Source organism: Heterocephalus glaber, unplaced genomic scaffold, assembly GCF_053883595.1.
Source record: "Heterocephalus glaber isolate CG9 unplaced genomic scaffold, H.glaber_assembly_v1.0 deba00001104, whole genome shotgun sequence".
Lineage (NCBI taxonomy): Eukaryota > Metazoa > Chordata > Mammalia > Rodentia > Bathyergidae > Heterocephalus > Heterocephalus glaber.
In genome coordinates, this window is record NW_028258193.1 from 2,050,002 (window position 1) to 2,071,707 (window position 21,706).

Genomic DNA, 21,706 nt, shown 5'->3' on the forward strand with positions numbered 1-21,706 from the left:
AGCTCCCGCTGGTGTCACTGAGGCACTGGGGCTGGACTGGACTCTGGCATGCTGGCTCTGGTCAGGGTCCCTGAGTCCCCACATCCAGAACTTAGGCTCAGGACTCACAGTTTCCTGAGAGGCAGGGATGGTCAGAGCCTGTGATGTCCCAAGGAAAGTGCCCCTCATTTCCCGTGCAGTCAGTGCCATGGATGGGCTGGGAATCCCAGGAGGGCTCAGCTCTCTGCCACCCAAGGCAAAGGCAGTGGGAGCACCTGAGCCAGCCCTCTGCAGTAACTTTCATGTGAAACCCTGACAGTAACCATTAGGCACATCATTGTTAAGAGTGCGGTTTATACAAACCCAGACTGCTCCATTTCTTTCCTATGCAAGTGCCATAGCCTATGTCTCCGGGTTTTGGCATTTCTTCGTTTCTCCTCAAATGCACGCTGACTGCTGTAAATAGCAGTAACAGCACCCATGGGTGCTGTGACGTCCTTCTCAGACATTCCTCCAATGTAGTTTCAATGCTCTGACCCAGAAGAAAGTATAGACAATGCCTCCTAGAGGGATACTGAGACGTTCACAGCAGGAAGCTCTGCAAGTGCCAGGTGTGATCCAAAGAGATGGTGCAAGTTTCAATTAAAAACAGCTATGACCATAAGAGACACATTGCTATTAAGCATCAGTGCCTCTCAACAATGCCTCCTCCCTTTGAATACATTTATCCTATCTTCCTCATCATTTTCTGAAGCAGTTCTGGAAGTCTACTTTCTTGTGTGTCTTTAAGGGAGATGTAATCAACAATACAGTGAGTGCTGGGGAGTGGCATCCAGCAGAAAGGCAGCTGGTAAGAGCCCGATGCTGCGTCTTCATCCACCTGTTCAACGGCTCTGGCACTGCGACTTCGGGCTCTTCCCAAAGTCAAAATGACCACAAAGGGAAACATTTTGAATGGAGGCAGCCAGGACAGTGTAACAAGGCTCAGGAAAGAGGACTCCAAAGCTTCTGCAGAAAGTGCCAGGAATGGGATTCAAAGTGAAGGGAACATTACAAGGGGAATTCATGGCAATGTGTCTTTTACTGTAACAATTTAAAAAAAACATTCGCCATTCACTGTATTTTTTATCATGCCAGGTACATTGTGCACCTACGAACGGAGTAGTAGAAGGCTGGTTCCACAGGGACACTGGCTGTGGACCACTACCCTCTTCAGGTCTCGTGCCCATGATGCGGCTGTCTCCTGCAGAGAGGAGGAAGAATCCTCAATTCCCCAAGCGGTAGGGGTCTATGACACTCAACAGGAATTCATTCTGCTAGGAGTGCACCATGCTGCTGATGCGTTCTTCTTCTTTTTCCTGAGGCAAAGGACGAAACCTGGGCAAGAACCATGGTGGCACAAGGCACCTTCCAGCCTGGATGAGGAAGGGTCACTGAATTCTGGAACTTGTGTATGATCATAACAGCTATTTGTTTATTGAATTACTATACTGTGTTTTGTTATTATATTAGTGCAGGTGAAGAATTAAATAGAAACTGTGAACAGACTTCCTATCCTTCTTTGATTTTCCAGGAAGGATAAATACAAACAAGCTGTGTATTTAGATGAATGAAATGAGAAGATGAAATTAGTTTCTACCACCTGCACGTGACCTTTAGAACACATTTTCTTAAAGTGTCATATGAACGGCAAAATATTTTACAATGGTACAGAGAAAGAAGACAGGAGAGGGAACTTGTTGCAGTACTGATGAACGTCCAATAATATTTATTCTCTGAAGTTTCATGCAGTGTATGTCAATGGGCCAAGAAATTCTGGTCCAAAAATAATGGGGGGTGGTGGTGAAAAGATTACAACACTTTGCTATTTAATGTTCTCAGATTGTTCCAAAAGCAGGGATCATTTAAAAAGACATGAAGAAGTTATGAAATACCAAGGTTTCTGGTTCTTAAATTTTAAAAAATATTACTTTTAAATAAATGTTCTCTCTCTCTCTCTCTCTCTCTCTCTCTCTCTCTATATATATATATATATATATATATATACACCTGAAGCATAATTAATAACTTTGAATCAGGCTTGAAATTAATCTTTATGTCATGGGTGATCAATGTTCTTGCTAGCAGGACAGGGCCACTGTGCGATCCCAGTGTTCACCCTAGCCTCACACGCATGTGTGCCTGGGTCCATCCGTGTGTAGCTGTGTGGCTTGGGAAGCAGGAGTGTGCTGGGGGCTGTGAGTTGGAAGGTGGAAGAAGAGGCTCTGGGAAAGATGCGCTAGAATTCCAGGAGAAAGGGAGAGGAACGCGAGGAAAGGAAAGATCTAAGATCCAGAACGCTAGATAGGAGCCCATTTGTGCATTTATAAAATTGCATATGTGTAACAATATGTATTAGAAGTAATTTGAAGTTTATTGTATTTATTTTGAGATAAGTTTCTAAAAGAGAATGACCCCCCCCCAAATCTTGCAAACTCATGGTGTGGTTCTTCAGTTTGCATGGCAACCACCACTCTTTTTCCTTGTTCATTTCCCTCTGACAGGAGGGATTTTAGGAGGAAGGGTGACATCTGCTACGCTTTGCTTCACTTTTACCTGACTGGGGTGCTTAATACGTCTTCACAGGAGGAATAGCCTTTCACTAGATCTGGAAGTAGATGTGCATTAATATGACCACAAAGTGATAAAGACTTGATCAGAAGCCATATTTTGGCATAAGGAATCAGAAATGAGAAGGCATATTTAAATTTGGACTCTCAGGATAAATACACTTCATAATGTGTTCAAAAATGCTCTGAGCAATTGGGACGTGGTTCTGGTTATCCGGATTTTACTTCTGTTAAAATCTTTGCTCTCTCTGCATTGGAACTCTTGCCTGGGCCAACAGACTGAGTATATGCTACCAAATGCTCTACCACAAGCCCCTCTCATTGCCACATTTTGGCCAATGGCTATCTTTTCTAAAAATGAGAACATATAATTACCTTACATGGCAACTATCTTACCATTTCCCTGCATAATAGGTGATTCATACGTATTTGAGGAGTGCAAAGACTAACAGCCCAAGGTGCTCCAAAAGACAGTACCCTCAGAGTTGTCTAGGCTGCTGGACACGGGCAGGCAGTCAGCCCAGTCACCCACAGGCTGTCGGAGAGGGGCTCACAGCTCGTGTCCACCCAGGTGGCTGCTTAGCTACTTACTTTCGTAGTGGATGAGGAAGCCGACACTGGACCGGCTGCTGTCGGTGGTGAAGAGCAGGTACATGTAGTTGCCGGTACTGATGAGGAACTGGGGCGCCTGCGTGCCGTGGTACTCTCCAATCAGGGGCGAGGAGCCGGCGGGGCCATCCCTGACCTCCAGGGTGTCGTAGTTGACTTCAGTCTGGAACCTGCAAGGGAACACATGTCAGGGGGAAGCGGCTGCATGAGCTCGCACACCATGCTCTCCTGAAGCAAACTCCAGTGATGTGAACAAAATGTTTAAAATTCCAAACCGTTAAACCTTGGGGATGCATATTATGGAAGGATAGTATTTTTCTGGAAGAAACAGCACACCCCAAATCTGTCCAGCTTACTAACACTATCTTACAACATTGCAGATACAAAGAAAGATCTTTATTCAGCTCTGAAACAAAAACATTATAAACCAATTTCGTTTTCTTAGGCAGATAGATAATTACTATCTGTCTAGTTGATAATCCTCAGTTAGTGAAAAATCAATGATTAGGCACTTTCAAGGTATTTTCACAAACTCCTCTTTAACATGATTATGGACACACTGAGGGCAAATTCCTTCCTCTTAGAGGAGGAGGAATTCAAAATACACAATATTTAAATATTTATCTGGAAACAGCTGCACCTTTAAAGCTGCATCAATTTTCAGGACAGAAGAATAACACTGGGCAACTCGCCACGCCAGACATCAGAGGATGTTTAATGATGGAAACCTTAGAACAGCTTCTGAAAAGTGCTTAACTCTTCCTGCACTTCCAGAGAGTCTGGCCAGCCATCATATTTATATAAAGTTGCAGCCTCTCGGGGCCTCTTCAATGCAATGATGGAGCTATTTTTAGCACCGACGTAATTTTCTAAGTGGGCCTATCTTGTCCTCCAAGAGGTAACCTGGTTTCTCAGCATCTGCTTCTGCTCTCGGGGAGCAGCTGAGGCCTCATGAACCTCTGACTCACTGGGTAACGCTGTGCCAAAGCCTCTTCTGAAGCCGGCACAGGGTCCTACTGACGGAGGACTGCAGAACTGGGGACAGAAAGCTGTCTCGTCCTCATGGCCCCGAAGTTTCATTATCAACAGAGGCAGGAGTAAGGCCAAAGGTGCTGCCTGACTATCGTTAGCTTGCATGTGCTCCTCAGCCCACACGCACAGCAGTGCCACGTGCTCGCACCTCAAAGCCTGGTTTGTGAAGCTCACTGCTCCTCAGAGAGGAATTCACACAACTGCTGTGTCACACAGGCCAGGGCACTGGGGTCTGGGACGGCGGGTCCTGGGCCAGCTCTGTCTTCTACTGTGTTAAACCTTGTTCTAATGGCATCACGTTTCCCACATGCTTAAGTTAAGTTTCCAGGAGTCTGAATAAAGATAAAAACCATGCACGTCACCCATTCACACTAAAGTTTTCTATGCAAGTGGCAGCTAGCCCTGGTTAGCGTGCATCCACCAGCTGTGTGGTCTCTGGAATAGAAAGCCCGAAGGTGCCCCATGATGTGCACACAGGACAGCCCATACCCTTGCCTGGGTTTAAGGGTCTATGGCACACACACCCTTCCTGGGGCTTTGCCTGGCCCTGCCCCTGGGAGCCCATAGTCACTGGACCCCCACACTCATCTCCAAAGGGCTGGGTGCTGCATCTGGGGAAAAATCACCAATGCCCAGGATTTTGCAAGCTACTGCACTGAAATTACACTGTGAAGACCAGAGAGGCAAAACTTAAACAAGTATAGCTTTTCAGGCAACTGAGAATAGATTCTGCCAACTGAGAATGTCAGAAATATTAGAAAGAGGAAGAATTAATAGGAAACAAAATTTAGTTTACTGAATGCTTATAGAGTTAGTTTTTTTCAAATGGTAAATATTACTTTCAGGATTCCATTCTCTAGCACACACGAATCAATCAAAAATTTCACCTGGTTTTTATGGATTATCATGCTTGAGACTATTATCATCCAACAAATATTAGTAATAATATGAATAATAATTTCAAATAAAACTGATTACTAAAGATAACATGACTTCTACTAAAAATATCTTTCTCATATGGCTATCTCTGTTTTTTAGGAAATTATTAAAGAACAAAAAAGATGTAATATAATAATGTGCATCTATCTTGAGATACTATAATATTCTGAATATGAAGACTCAGAATATGATTTTGCCAAAGAACAGGGCCTCTTCAGAAAAGCCCAACGTGATTCTGAAATCAGAGTTCAGGCCTTTTACTGAAGTTGCTTCTTTAGGTTTCAAACCATATGGCTCATTCCAAACCATTTTTAGCTTTTAATCACAAAATCGATTTCAATGTTAACCAAAATGGGAAAACATCTTATCCCACAGAGCTCAGGAAGCACGCTCACTTTGCAGGTTGTCAAGTACACTGCCAGCAAGCTGAGCCCCAGTGTCCCTGTGTTGTGCTGCTCTAGGGAATTCACAGACAATGAACCTGCTGCACTTGCCTGGTGGCCAACTCTGCAATCGTCAGCCACCACCAGGTACTCAGCACTGTCACCTGGGCCCGAGAGGTCTTTCCTGTGCTGCCACAGAGGCAGGGACAGGACTGGCAGCAGGGAGCTGTTTCCCAGGGCCATGAAGCACTGGCAGAGGGTGTGCCACAGCAGGTCCCAAATCCAGGAGGGACCAGAGCCAGCTGGGAAGGGGTCACCCGGACCCTTCCTCCCAGCAGCAGGGATGCAAGCCAGCGGGAGACATCTGGACAGGACTGGCCAATCACAGCCTCTCTCTCATTCAGGGACCCTCCGAGACCCTTCTGAGATGAAAGACCCACTCACTGCTAACACGGGCAGACCTGGGTCCTCAGGCCCACGCGAAGGAAGAAAAGGCTGGACCTTACCTGTCAAAGGTTATTTTGATGGAATGTCCTGGTTTTGCTTCAATGATCCATTCACAGTTTAAAGAATCTTTGTAATAGCCTGGCCACCCAGGAGGCAAAATGACCCCACCGGAAGCTGTCAGGTGTCCTCCGCACGGGGCTAAGGGAAGACACAGCACGAGGGTCAGTGGACGAGAACATGCACGAGGCCGCACCTGTGCGCTTTGCTAGCCCTGAGGTTCTCCACATGCGAGGAGGGGCACGGCCAGCTCCTCTGTGGCACCGTCTCTGCCCAAAGCAATCCCCCAGGCTTTCTCGGCTGTTCCCTGTGCCACTTTCCACTTTTTGGTGTTTTATGTCTTGCTAGGAGATGAACAATTGTGAAAATATATCCACGCACAATTATTTCTCCCTCATGGGAAATTTTCTATTTTTAAGGCTGGGTGTTTTTAGAGCTGGGTCGGAGAAGGGGAGCAGGTGAGAGGCTGCGAAGGGCGGTCCTGTTGGGAGGGAGCGGAGAGGAGACCCCCAATCTAAGCCCAGGACCACGCGGCATCCCCCCGACTCTGCCAGAACGAACACCACATTTCAACCAAAATCTTGCATTACCGAGACATATTTTTTAGGTAACATTATATTATTCTTTTCTAATAATGGCCCTTTCTCATTTACATTCCTAAAAGTGGTGTAACTTTCTTTTCTCCTAGTTCCTTTTTTTTTCTTTCTTGAATTCTTTTATTGGTACATTTTAGGTATACAGTACATTTATTTTAATCCTTATTCACACTTTCAGTTTCTCACATTAGAGGAACTATTCGGTGTTTACACATGTGTGTCCTGTTTATTTCACTTCAGAGGATGGCCTCAATGTGCATCCATTTAGCTATAAATGTCTCTAGTTTATCTTTCTTTATGGCTGAGTAGTACTTCTAGTTCCTTTTAATAAAATCATGCAGGGTTTGTCTTTTATTGGTAAAAAACTCACAATTGCTTTGAACTGTTGTTTCTAACATTTAATTTGTTAGTGTACTATTCTAGATTATTACTGATTTCTTTTCTACCTTTTAACCTTCCTATTAAGTTCCCTTATTACTTAACCTTCCTATTAAATTTCCTTGTTTTTGGTTTTGTTTTCTGTAGATATGATTTTTAATAGAAAAAAAATTCTCCCCTGCGTGGGTTGCAGGTATTGTAGGATTTGTGGTGAGAATTTCTTGAATTAATTAGGGTGGACTTTTGACATTTTTCCAGCTATTTGCTGTGATGCTGTTTGTATTATACATTTGTATTTTACTCAGAATATGGCCAGTGCTGTGGCCTGCATTTATTTTGATTTCTGAAGGTTCACTTTGTGGCCAACTGTGTAACTGATTTTAAAAAGTGATACTGGAAAAAAATCATAATTGTGCTCTGTAAGGGAAATGCGGCTCTTTATACCCTAGGTGATCAAAAATCACAGTGAAGGTTTACATTTTTTTAAAATGTCAGTATAAGATACATACATTGTCCTTATCCCCCTGAAGATACTCTTCCATACTTAGAACACAAGTACCCCTTCGATGTTGCCACTTCCTGCAGCAGCTCCGGAAGTCCCTTCTCATGAGTGTCTTTAGTTGCACTGTTCTGGCCGCCTCAGCGTCCTGAGTCAATCCAAAATGTTTACTCTGCAGGTTCATTTTGATTCTGAGGAAGAGCCAGAATTCACCCAGTGCTGGATCAGGTGAAGAAAGTGAATGAGGACACAGCATCATATTTTTATGGCCTGCCTGTCCCTTGGAGGTACTCAGCTGCACCATTCACCGTGTATTTTTTATCACACTCATAAAGACACTCATGAAAGAAGTCTTCCGGAACTGCTTCAGAAAGTGGCAAGAAAGCTACCGGCTCTGTTCATGCAGCTCTGGAGTTGGGCTCCTGTTTCCCTGCACCAGACCCCTCCTCTGGGCGTCCAGCTAGTCAACATCAAAGTGCATCTACCAATCTCTCTGAAACTCATCTGCACACAGCTATGGAGTTTCTGAGGCCAAAAAATCTGTCACAGTCTCTCACCAGTAATTCTTCTCTGCTGTGGGTTTCCCTTCCATTAGGGTCAGCCTACAGCTGGACTTTGTGTGTAACTTCCCCTGGGTGGGTGGGGCTCTTCTGGTCAGTGCTGTGAGATCTTTCCCCTCCCGACTTCCGGTTTTACATCCCTGGCACTGTCCAAGGTCCTTTCCTGTACAACTCCTAACGCTCCGTAAACAGTTTGGTACCAGGGAAGGGCAGCTTGGCAGAGCAGAGAGCAGAGGACTGTTTACTTGGAGCATGTTTCTCATGAAATCGTTCATGCTTCGGAGTCCACAGTGATGTGCTCGGCTGGAGCACTGTGTGCAGACAGGATTACTCTGCCCCACGACTGACAGGTTCACCTGAGCACACCTTGTGTGTATATTTACTTATGGATAAAGGATTAAAATTGTCCCATTCATTAGCATTTCATAAAATGTAAAAAATACAAATTATACATTTACAACATGTTATTAACATAGATAAAAATAAAAATACCACTACTATTTTCTTGCCCTTTTTTGTGTCAATTCTGTACCCAAGGCAGGCGCTGACACATCACCAGTTTGCTCTGAGGGTCTATGAGAGGAAGTAGGACATCTTTCTGAAGGCCTTGATGGAAGCGTTTCCTTGAAACAAGGATGCACAGCTTGCTTTAGGGGGCCTGAGACAGGACCTCAGGGTCTGCCATCTCCACACTGAGATCTGGCTCTGCCACAACCTCCTGAGACCCTGGGTTTGGTGCTGACTGGGTTGCGCATTCCAGGTAGGAGACAAGCCCCAACATAAACATTTCTCTTCTATTTACTCGTTAACAAGAAACCCATGTTGACTTTAGACAACTGAGAAAATAGAAAAAAAATAAGAGGGAAAAAAAATTCCCAGTAACATGATTAGCATTTTGGTATGAACATTCCTTTCAGGTTTTTAAAAATTATTATCCTGAGATCTAATATATTTATGTTTTCAACTTCGAGCTTACTTCACCTGTGCTTTGCCATCTGTTCTCCTTCATGATAATGCTTTGTGTGCATATACAACTATTTATTTATTTATTTTGCAGCCCACTCCTCAGAGTTGGTGGGAGGAACCAGCTTAGCCCCAGCCTGGACCTCAGAATTCCAGCCGCCCCGCCCAACTGCCAGAATACACTTCTCTTGTCTGAAGCGCTCTGGCTGCCTTGGGGAGGCCAGGAAGTGGCGTGGTTTGCCTGCTGGGAGGCACAGGCAGGATGTCCAAGGGGAGTACGACAGACGCCAGGGCCCACCTTCGCAGCGAGGCACGTTGGAGCTCCACACCACATTCCCGTCCTGCAAGATGCAGCTGATGGACTCTGAGCCCTGGGTCTTCACAAATCCGTCATCACAGTGGAAGGAAACTGAGCTCCCAAGGAGGAACCTGTCGCCAAAACGCCGCCCGTTTATAGGGATGCCTGGGTCATGACATTCATTTTGCCCAAATGCTGAAAAGGAAAAGAGAAAACTGTAGAATAAAGAGGCTGATCATCAATTAAGTGCATTAAAAAGAAAGGAGCAGAATGACTCATATAGCCATTATTTCTCCAAATTTCAGTTATATATTATAAAACAAATACATAAATAGGTAAATAATTACTTTACTACCTTTAATTGCTTTTAAATACATGTTCTTAAATAAAATCCATTTGGACAATGAGGAAATTAAGGCATACAGAAGTTTATGGTCTTATCAAAATTCACTATGTATCTCTAAGAGCTAGTATTACAATCACTGGTTCTTGATCTTTAACACTTCAGTCATTTTTACTACACTATTTACAGATGGACAGTCAGAGGATGAAAGAGGAAGGAAGGGAGGAAGGATAGATGGATGGACAAATGATTAGGAGGAAGGATGCAGAGATGGATGGATGAAAAGCTAAAAGGGAAGAGGGATGGAAAAATGGACAAGTGTTTGGGTAGCTAGAAGGAAGGAGGACAGGTAGATGCAAGGAAGGATGGCTGGATGGAAAGAGAAAAAACATATCCAGTCCCCATCTACAGAGGTGTGCAAGACTCTAACTTAAAACATCTAACTAACATAGATAAAAATAGAAATTGCACTATTATTTTCTAGCCTTTCTTCATGTCAATGTTGTATACAAGGTAGGTGCTGATAGACCACCACCTTGTTTAAGGATTTATGAAAGCAAGTAGGACATCGTTTTGTTCTTCAACACTGGCAGAAACACACACACACACACACACACACACACACACTGGTTATCCAGATAATGCTGGATAAGTTTGCTACTCCTATCACGTCTATAACGATTGAGCACACAAGTCCTCAGCCCTGGAACCCCAGCCGCATGGCCAAGAAGGGGTCCCTGAGCCACTTACTGGTGTAGGTGATGTTGAATCCTCTGCCGGTGGTGGAGTGATCAGACTGGAATTCCAGGCGCACTATGTGCCCGCTGCTGGCCAGCTGGGCAGGCACTTCGTTACCGGAAAACGTGCCAAGGACAGTTATGTCAGAAATCCCGTCATCTTTGATTGCAAGGAAGTCAAACTGCGGCTCCACATCAAAATCATTGAAGATGAGGTGAATCCTGCTTCCTGGTTCTGAGATAATCAGCCAGACGCAGTTCATGTTGTTGCCGTACTCCTCTGGGTAATTCGGTGAGAGGATGATGCCGGAGGACGCCGTGAAGTTGAAGAAACAGGAGACTGTGGAAAAGGGAAACAGCATCACGCAGGGTGGCACAGACCTGAGCACTGCAGAGGGACATGGCCCTGAGACAGGGAGGTCACCTGTGGGCGCCCCCACGGGCCAACCACCCTAAAGCAGGTGACCCTGGGACAGTATCCCCTCTCCTGCCTTGTACATAAAATGCTCCACTTGCTAACTCAGCACAACCAGAGCTTGTTAATACTTGGGCATGGGTTTTGATTTTTTTTTCAATTTTTGTAACAAATTGGCTAAAAATGTGTGCTGATTATCATAATTTCTAGCTACAACTTCCGTTCCCAGAGGAGTGCTGATAATATAATCATGCATTTGAGTCATAGGAACAATTCAGCTTGCTCTTCTGTGGTAACTCATTACCTTGTATTTCCCTTTAAAGTACATTTTTCATGTTATTTATATTTCCTATTTGCGAGAAAAAGAATAATAATAAAGCAGAGAAAATCAGATCATGTTCTAGTTTAATAACTTACAAATCTCCTGAAAAATTTATTCTTTAGCACACAAACTTCTGAAACATACATGCATTTTTTTGCAGGGAGCTAGTACTGGGCTTTATTTAGGGTGCGATTTTGCTCCTTATTGTATATGATTTCATACATGCTTTCTACCCCTGCTATATTCATTTAAAATTTTTAAAAGCCTTTGCAAACTGGCTGTGACGTCTTTCCTGCGCTTCAAGAGAAAGAGATTTCATTGCAAACCCTCACTGCTGCTGGTTGCCGGGCCCTGTGCTCATGCTGAAGCCTGCAGGAAGCCACAGCATTGCCAGGACTGTGTGGGAATCTGACCCGAAAGTGCATCGGAGGCTCCTGAAGAGGAAGTGATGTGTGTCCTGTCCTGTCTAGCAGAACACTCTGAGCTGCTCCTTATCTAACAGGCTGGAGCGAGGTTGAGTTTAGGGAGCAGGAGGTGGGGCTGGAGGACGCCTGGCCCGCCCCATCTGGGGCCTGAACGCCCCGGCTGTTCCCGCCGCGGGCACTCACACACGCAGCTGGGCTTGTTGCCTGACCACTGGTTGTTCTGCTGGCACGTGATGACCCTCTCGCCCACCAGCTCGAAAGCGGCCTGGCACTCGAAGGTGAGCGTGTCCCCGTGGAGGAAACTGCTGCCCGTCCTCTTCCCATAGGCAGGGACTCCGGGGTCACCGCACCCGCCCTTTTCGATTTCTGAAAATGGGAAAAAACAAATGAACCATTAAATACATGCACAACGGGCACTATTAAGTCACGAGTTCACAGCTTCTTCCTGAAAGTCTAAACATCCATTACATCAGCGGTTTCAAAAAGATACTGAGTTTGTGTAACATTTAATTACAAAGGCCAGAATGAAATTGTAATTTGAACCTGATAGAAGGCATTTGATTTATTTAATCACATAAAGGGCTCCACAGAGGTGCTGACAACACAAATGCTGAGCGTGTTAGACGCGCATCCTTACCACTGTCAGCCTTTGCTCTCCCCCAGCTGCTACTGTGATGTCAACACCGATTTTGTCTTAAGACTTTTCCTTCTGTTTTTTAATTTTTATTTTTATTACTACCTGTTGGCAGTACATGATTACATTAATCATGGGGAGTTGGCACACGTTCATGACACAAAACTTGTAGGTCAAAATAATCTATTTGAAGATGAATAAATATGCTCTGGTTTTCAGATAAAAAGAAAATGTGCAGAAATAAACCCCTTTCTATTAAACATCACTGTTATGAAATATGGATGCAAATGTACCACACTTACAAGCCCGCTGCAGACTTGCTTCTGTCTCACATTTTAGCAACAAAGAACACATTCACTAAAATATGTTATTTGCTTATTCATTTAAAAAATCCCTTTGAGAGTCAGCTGATTGTAGGCTGTCTCTTAGGTAATGGGGTTTGCAAATTGAGCACAATCTTTGCTCTCTCTGGGCTCAAATTCCACACTGGAACATAAGAAAGGAGGCAGTGGACATGATTCGGACAAGGAGAGAAAGCAGTTAGGACATGGACGTGGAGGGGCACAGAAACATCATGGGGTCCCAGCGGGGTGTCCAGGAAGGACCAGCAGCTGTATGCAGTGCACACAGCTGCCTTCTTCCACCGTAGGAGTGTGAAGCGATTCCTCAGTAATGGCAGGGACATTTCATTTGGGAGAGCCTTTTGGGGACATTTTATATTTTGACCAACACTTGCCCCAAATTTGGGGGCACAAAATATGCCCAGATTTCAGCCATCCCACTGGAGAGTCCTACGATGCAGCAGAAATGTCTGCCTCTACTGCACCCATTCTCTGCAGGAGTGACTGGGTGGTGAATGAGCAGGGCCTCAGGCAATCCAGGAGCAGCACCCGCCCCTCCCACACCTGCTGGAACAAGGTCAGCCATGGCCAGGCCATGCTTCCTTGGAAACAAACAGCAGAGTCTGTAAGCAATTAAAGGACAGAAGACCCTAGAGGAAGGTAGCCTTGTCAAAATGCCCTTTCTCCTGAGAGGATTTGAGAACGAAGGGCCTAGTGGAGACACCAGGTTGGAATTACTTCCTCTCCTCTCCTGATACTGTTTTTTTGGCGACTGGGAATATCTGAGTAGACGTCCACGGGGGTCTCCCTGATGACCCTACTGAGATACTTTATCATTGCTGATTACCTTTGAAGTTTCCAAAGTAGTTTCCACTTTGAATTTTTCACATCAATTCTTGGATTTTATGAAGTATTTATTTTGAATGGTATTCTTACAGTGCATTATCAACATACTCTATTAGAATGACAATTTATACATAGCATTCATCTTTAATGCATTTTTCTTTTCTTTGGTACTTCATACTATGCCCTATAAATGCTTATATAATAAAAAGAATAAGTGGATTCACTATTTATCCTCTTGATATAGCTGACCAAGCAGCTTTAGGACACATGCACATCAAAGTAGTAGGCTAGCAAGTAGGCACTCAGCTGCGAGCACCCTCCCTAGGGCTCTCAGGAGGGGCTCTGTTTGGGCAAATGGATGGGGCATCGGACCTGACACCAGAAGACCCACCACTGGAACCCTGCACTCAGGCAGCAGAGAGAGCTTGGCAGGTGGGAAAGTTTCTGAGAAATGCTATTAAAAATTTTAAGATAAACTGAATGAGCGTGTAGAGTTCGTGGCAAGTTGTTTTTATTTACAAAGGGCAATTTTACTCAAATACATCTAAACCTCCCATCCATGCAACCATGCTGCTCCTCTTGCTGCATGTTGCTTCCCTTCCGGCTTGGTGGCTGGCTGGGGACTGTGCTGTCCTCCTCCTGCTGCGCCTCCTTGGTGCCATGAAGACCTCCACAGGCAGCAGGAGAAGCTCCTGTGAATGCACACTCCTGGGTGATGCCTAGGCCCCTCCAACTCCTTCGCAAGGCTGAGTATCCTGCTCTGTGTCTCTGGCTGTCATGTGCTTCTCCGTGTGTTCTCACATTGGGGCTGCTGTGCTTTTTGTCTCTCACTTTTTTATCTTCTGGCTGATCCTCCAGAAAGTGCCCAGCCATCTCCCACCCATGCACCTGCAGGTAGACCTACTCGGCAGGCACCCCTTGGAGAGAATTCAAAGCAATGAACACGTATTTTCCATGCTTCTCATGTCTGCAACCTCTGCTGCTCCCTGCCCACCCCCCCAAGCTCTTCCAGCCTCGTCACACCGGGAGCAGGACATTCCCTGGACCTCACGCTGCAGCATTCGCTCTGGCTCTGTTCTCTGCCTCTTCAGCTGAGACACTGTTCCCCTCGCCTTTCAGGTCATCCCTCCATGCAAAGTCTGCAAATCCCCAGTGCCAAGGTGGGTTTTGCCTTGCTCTCTTCTCTAGCGTTCACAGGTAACTACTTTAGAAGACATCAGCAGTAATTCAGCCTGGATTGATTTCAGCTGGGAACCTGTCTTCCCCCTGCACTGCATGGTAAGTCTTCCACATGGGGACTGAGCTGTACCTTCTCTGTACTTAGTACTTTGCACAAAGTGGACATGGGTGCTGCTGGCTGTTTAAAGAGCACTTCTGCGATGTCTGGCCAGGTGGGCACATGTGGACTCCAGCTGGTACACAGGCTGCACTTTTACCCTCAAGAGTTCCTAGCCATAGCAGAAGATGTTAAACTGACTAACAAGTATTTTTGAATACTGCTGATTTGTTGTAGCTGCAGGGTCTAAGAAATAATGGCACAGGCCAAGCCACTGCCCTGGAGGAGCTTGTGGATTGGCACAGGCAGCAGAAAACAGAAAATCCACAGGGTGCCTTGAAGGGCCCGAGAGCAGGCTGGCAGGGAGCAGACAGTGTGGGGACCGCAAGGTGGGCGGGCACCTCGGAAGCTTCCAAGAGCTCCAAACCTTGCCAGAGGCGTGGATGGAGAGGATGGCAGCCCTGTGCACAGGAGAGGAGAGCATTCTGTGGGCAGCACACAAAAGCAGCAGAAACAAGTGTGCACAGGGAAGGTGCATGGCATGTTGAAAAGCAGGGAGAAGGCCCAGGATGGCCATGCCCTGGGACTGAGGGACAGAAGGGAGGCTTGAGAATGAGCAACTGGTCATGGACCTGAGGAAGCAGAGGAGGCAGAGTCTGCAGAACATGGTGAGGACTGGGCTTCACTCTTCCCTCCTGCTGTAACCGCTGTATGGACCAGATAAATTATCAGTCATTTCCCCATGCACTGTAACACCATCCTACAAAAAACAGGGGAGAAAGTACATGCCATCATAAAATAAAATGTACATGCATTTTCTGTGAAATTGAGCTTCTGCTTTGTGAGGAACTTCAATCCTCAACAAGTGATCATGAAGACTAACTTCCATCAGCTTTTGTTATGTGTCTTTCAGCTGCGTGTTCTAGAGGAGAGGATATCGGGGCATCCCGAACTCAGGGCCAAGTCCCAGGTCATTCACGCATCAACTCTGAAGCTTAGGCTTATCATTCTCCTTGGTCCTCTCCGACCTGGAGGAGCCCCTTGTGGCACAGGCACCAGGACAGGCGTGGTATTCGTGGAGACGCCTGTGTTCCCGTAATCGGAATCGACAGCGATGCACTCTCCCAAGCTGCAGGTGGGACAGTGGTCTTCCGGAAGAAATGGAATGGACACTAAGCATAAGCAAAAGTACACAGCTGAAGAATAATAAGATTCAGTACTCAGAATCTCTGCACGGTGCTGCCTAGCCCTTGTCCTGTGGGTCATGGAAAATGCTTGGCCTGGAGGAACAGCAGTCACACAGACATCGCCACTGGTCTTGGATTCTAGAAGCCCCTGGCCAGACACAGCGTGTGGGCCGCTGGCAGGGGCTTCACCTGGGGAGGCAGCGTCAGGGCGGTCACCGGGCTCCATGGAAGCTACGCGGCCCTGGCTTGTGCAGGAGGAAGTCTTCTCCAGGTCCCTTCGACTCTGGTGCAGCTTTCTTTCCGTGGCTCTGGGGCTCAGGGTGACGGGAGGAGCCCCCTCCACTTGGGCACTGCTCCCAGCTGCAGCCACAGAGGCAGAACGAGGCATGGGACGCTCCTGAGACATCTCTGCATTCTGTTCCCTCCCCTTGGTTGGGAACTCAGAATGAGATTTTTAGCTATGTGCTTAAAAATATTTTTATTTCCGAAGTTAAACAGACTCCTCTCCAGCCATGGCCTCTGCACTCTGTAGATGCATGGACTCCACGTCTGCACACAGGAGGTGCCGGGTATCACTTCTGCCCAGCGGTGCTGGGGGGTCCCCGCTCTAGTGCTTTCTGATGGACTGCAAGAAGAGTCCTAAAGAGGAGGGGACAAAGGGCTTCGAACAAAGCAGAACCTAACTCAGGTCGGAGCTGTGGCAGAGCCGGGGAAGGAGGGGAGCAGCACCCTCCCCCTCTGGGAGAGGGGAACCTGGGCTCCCAGCGCAGCCCTGCCACGAGCACAGGGCATGAGCCATGGGCACGCTGCATGGGGCCGTGGCAGCCGAGCCAAGTTTAACCCTTTCCCTGGATCATGTGAATACTAGTATCTACACACACAGAGCGTGGGTGGCACTGAAGGCAAAGCCCGAGTACTTTCCCCATTATAGGCCCTAATTTGGACCAAAGCAGAGATTTACGCAAATTGAGAGACACCAAAATGAATTTATTATACATTTTCACTCAGAAATAATCATGCAGGAATGAATGGACCTTTCGAAGTATGAAATCAAAGCACCAGTGATGTACACTAGCAGGAAACAGCTAAGTGTTCCCATAAGCTAAGCAGTTCCTTTCTGCTCACACGTATGTCACTAAAAGTCCTGAATTTTTTTCTCCTAAAGGTATCAGAATTGCCTTCAGCTGTGTGTCAAATAACACAAATATCTAAGAACACTGACTGAAAGAAATGAGCGTTTGTTTTCCCTGCATAAGGAGAAGTCAGGTAGAAGAGTGCGGGACAGCAGGTGCCTGGTTTCCCTGTCCTTCTGCTGCCCTGACCTCACCTACTCAGAGCCGAGGGATGCAGCTGTGCACAAAGCAGGAAGAAAGTGGGTCCACATCCCCCAGAGGGCGAAGTCTTTCTGAAGTCTGATCAAAATGGGGTGTCTGCTGCTGAGTGCCGTCCAGAGGAAAGGCAGCTCATGAAAACATGATGCTGCGCCCTCATCCACCTTATTCATCAGACCTGGCACCCTGCGGCTTCTGGCTCCTCCCCAACATCCAAAAGACTGTGTTCACTTAACATTTTGAATCGATTCAGGACATCAAGGCAGCGGGGACAGCACAACTAAAGAGTCCTGCAAAAGAGGACTCCAGAGCTGCTGCAGAAAGTGGTGAGAGGATGGGATGAGTGTGTTGGAAGCAAGGAGATATCTGAGGGAGACTCACGGCAGTGTGCCTTCTACTGTAGTACATTTTTTAGAAATTTAATCACTTACCATACTTTTCAGTCACACCTCATAAACCTCTTTTTCTTTCATAATTTGCATATTTATTTCCCCAGATTTCTTTTACTTATTATAACTCTGATTATTTTAAGACAGTCTTAGGTTTGCAATAAAATTGAGCAGAAAGAACAGAGGCCAGCTTTTCCCTTACTAGCATCCCATGAGCAGACTCATTCACCAGCTGAGCTTATGTGGACCTGCATCACTGCTCAGAGTCTACAGTTGATTCAGGGCTCCACGTGGGGCTCCACAGGCTTCAAGTCTGGACAGACAGACAGCGCCTTCTGCCCACCGCCCTGGCACCATGTGCAGCATTTCCACCCTGCCTCCATCTGTGCTTCCCCTGCCCAGCTCTTCTGCTGCCCGGCCTGGCAGCCTCTCATCTCCTGCATGGTCCATAACCCTGCTGTTCTCAGAATGTCCCGGAACCCTGAAGCAGCGGCCTTCTTAGACCAGCTTCTCTCACTGGTTAATGTGCACCTGACCTTCCTGTGTCCCTTCTTGGCTACAGCTCATTCTCTTAGAGGGGAATCCAGTTTCCTGGCCTTGATGCCCCACATTTATCTATTGTGGTGTATTAACTAATGGTCAACTTGTAATGTCCAGCTGAACTGAATCAGCATGGCCTGGGCATGGAAGACCCACCTGAGGACTGTTGCCAATAGCCATAAAGAGAGAACTAGAGGGGAAGATCGTGGCCTGTTGATTTTCTTGGAGAAGTTTGCTATGATTGGTTTTCCTGCTGCAAACTTGGCTGTCATCCATCGGAAGAGGAGCCTGGGGCTTCACTGTTGCTGGGAATGGCTGCTGTTCTTGTCAGGGGAGCTCTGATCTTCACCATAAGCATCGGTTCCTGGCTCCAGTGCAGCTACCTCGGCCTGGTGGCAAAGGACCTCCACCCTGCTGGTGCAGGCTTTCTGGTTTCCACCACTGGCCTTTGGGCCTTCTGGGTGCAGATCTTTGATATGGACTTGTGCAGAACATTGCTGTGCGATCTAGGCCCTGGGCTGGATTCTTTGGTTTGCTAGTGCATAGCTGAATCTCTTACACTCCTCTGCATTTGACTTTTGGGTGAATATTATAAAATAATCCTATAAATATGTGTCCTGTATTAAACTATTCCTCTGCACACCCTGACTACATCTACTGATTCATCTACAGAGGAACATCTTAGTGCTTCCAAGTTTTGACATCTGTGAATGTCAAAAAACAGTAAACAGCAAACACTTAAATGTGCATTTTCATGTGAATACTGGTTTTCTCCACTGGGCAGGTCCAGAGGAGCAGGGCTCCTGGAGAGAATGGAAGGTGCAGTCAGCGGTCTCTGCACCCTTGGTGAGGGGCTGTGAACGTCAGGGCTGCCTGGTGCTGTGCATCTGGCGTGGTCCCTTCCTGCAGATGCAGGCTCCCTGCCCTGCACACCCTCTGCACACTTCTCCTGCTCCCTCCCATCCTTTGTAACCTCTGATTTTTCCACTGTCTCCATAGAGTTGTCTTTGCCAAAATGCCACAGTGGGAACACGCAGCCCATGGGCGTATCAGGTGGGCTTCTCTCATTTTGTAACATGCATTTCAGCCTCCCACGTTATATGTTGTTGCTAACGTGGGCTGGGGTGTGGCCTCTTGGTAGCTTGCTTGCTGACCGTGGGCCAGGCCTTGGGTTCAGTGCCCAACTCCGCAAGGAAACAAAACCAAAACCTTTTCCTGAGCCCCATCCAGTGACTTCCCTACATCCCTTTGTCCTGTGGCCACCGCTGGCCCTTCTGCCTCCTGCAGATCTGCAAAGCAAGGCCAAAGCTTCCCGGGCCCAGCAGAAACAGTCAGCAGTGGTCTCTGTCTGTCATCTTTAAAATGGTATCACATTACCAGTGCTCAAATCTGCCAGAGTGTTGGTGAAATTAGAAATGAAATTTAATTTCTACGGAAAATATTCTTCCCATAGAAACAAAACCTTCTTTCCAATATAAAACTATGCCAATACTTTGGCATTGATTAGTCAACACCGTGATTAGATACTTTGCTATTTGTGTTTGCCTTTTAGAAAAAATAAAAATATATTTTTATTTCTTGTCAGAAAATATTGGGAGTTAAATAATGATAAGGAAAATGCGGTTTTAGAACTAGACCAAGTTCAGCATGGGTAGGTAAAAACACAAGATTAGAAAACCAAGAAGGGCATGCTTGGGAGCCCCATAAACACACAGCGTCGCGTCTTTACTCCGTGTCATTCCCGCTCTAAGAACCCGGGCCCCTGAGACACCTCCTTCCAGACTTGGGGACACTTTCCAAGGGGCCAGCAAAGTCGTCACTTCCGAGGCATTTGTATTTTCCCAGCTTGGAAGCACATGTGGATGCTGGGATGTAGGGAAGAGAGAGCTGCATGTTACGGAGAAAAGCCAGGCTGGATGTTAGAAACTAGAGAGCAGGCCTCTAAGCGGGCGCCTGCCGCCCCTTGCCCCCTTGCCACCCAGCGGACATTCGCTGCGCGGGAATGAGGGCTTCCTCCGTGCAGCCAACAGGTGGCGCTGCAGCAGCCCTAGCAGCGGTGAACACCTCTGACCGGAAGCTGGGAAACAGCTCACTTTAACTCTAATAGGATAGGCGGCTCATTTTAATTTTTCATGAAGATAGATAGTTCATGCTTACTTTTATCTACTTTACTAAGATAGCTATTGAACCTTTACCTTTATTTCCCAAGACAGGTGTTACATGTTTACTAAAGCAGATACATCTTCTAAGATAGGTAATATGTGTTCATTTTCATTCACTAAGGTCTGTATTACACGTGTGATTTTGTTTACCAACATAGTTTTGAATGTTTGCTTTATCTATTAAATATGTTATTAAATGTTTACTAAGCATACTAAAGAAAAACATTACCCCTAATTTATTTATATTTTGGGTACTAATAAAAATTAACAAAGAAAAACATCCTCTGGCTTTTACATTTACGATAAATATCCTGAGCTTGCTTTACTAAGATTACTTTCTGACTGAAACAGGCACTTAGCTATGCATAATCCAAACATTGTGCTAGGGTTATTCCTTTCAACTTTGCTCTACCATCGGGCCCAACATTTGGGCAGCAGATGATATAATCATCTGTGCATTAAAGAGGCCCGGATCCCATCTAGAAGAGAAACCCGCCTCTGTCCACAGCAGCATCCCTGGGTCACCGCTGCAGTGTCCGCCCCATCGCAGCCTGTGGGCACTTTTAACCCCTCTCTTTGTGAAATGATGCATTTTATCCAAGCACATGGGTCCACTCTGCAGGAACAGCCCAGCACATCTGCAAGGCAGGCTCTGACCTGGAAGCATAGCACTGGGCTGCTGGTCCACAGCAGTGACAGCAGGTCGGGGTGGGCAGCTGGAGTCCTGGCTGCAGGGCCTTGGGCCAGGACTGCATTAGAAGGCAGAGTGGCCGGAGTGGTGCTTTGGTTAAACTGAGGCACTAGAAGAGTGCACCCCAGTGCAGCGGGCCAGCTCCTGATGAGAGAGCGGGCATGGGAGTCTTCGAGCAGAGAGGCTGTGCCGCGCGCAGTCAGGAGGACCGGCAGCGGGACACCCACACCCGCCTCACCTGATGGGCACCCGGACCACAGCGCTTGCTGCAGCAGCTTGGAGAAGCCCCCAGTGTTTACAAAGACTCCTCCGGCCTGGCCGCCTCACGGAGCCCAATGTCTGCTGCCCCTGGGCCACTCACTGTCATGATGTCTGATGTCATCTTTCCGCAAACACGTGAATTAAAACTAAAAACTGAAGAAAACGTAAATAAACGTGCTCTGTGCACTTGCAAGGGCCTCCTCATCCCAGCTTGACTCCAGCCAGCTCTAAAATCTTAAATAATTTATGGAGTCAGGTGGACAAATCAGAGTGAGATCCATCAGACCACTGCTAGCACCTTTTCTAGTTTTACAACTTCAGGGCATCCGGGAGTCTCTCACTTAGAATGGCTCTCCGACACCTGAACCCCAGCCTTGGCTTTCCCACAGCTTGGAACAATCTCCCTAATAACACTGCTTTAGGTCCACCGAGGAGAGGGGTCTGGCCAGGCAAGGGT

General features: G+C 46.7%; 1 protein-coding gene across 5 annotated transcripts in view; it reads right to left on the reverse strand.

Moving 5' to 3' along the window:
* Positions 1-21,706, reverse strand: part of Csmd1 (CUB and Sushi multiple domains 1) — a 1,515,607-nt gene that overhangs the window by 288,192 nt on the left and 1,205,709 nt on the right. For all 5 annotated transcript variants that reach the window (XM_087210084.1, XM_021248185.2, XM_021248184.2 and 2 more), the window contains 5 exons: positions 11,775-11,957; positions 10,443-10,769; positions 9,350-9,544; positions 6,058-6,196; positions 3,180-3,367 (listed from right to left, as the gene is read on the reverse strand). In XM_087210084.1, coding sequence (XP_087066210.1) covers positions 3,180-3,367; positions 6,058-6,196; positions 9,350-9,544; positions 10,443-10,769; positions 11,775-11,957 — 1,032 coding nt within the window. The remainder of the gene's footprint in view (positions 1-3,179; positions 3,368-6,057; positions 6,197-9,349; positions 9,545-10,442; positions 10,770-11,774; positions 11,958-21,706) is intronic.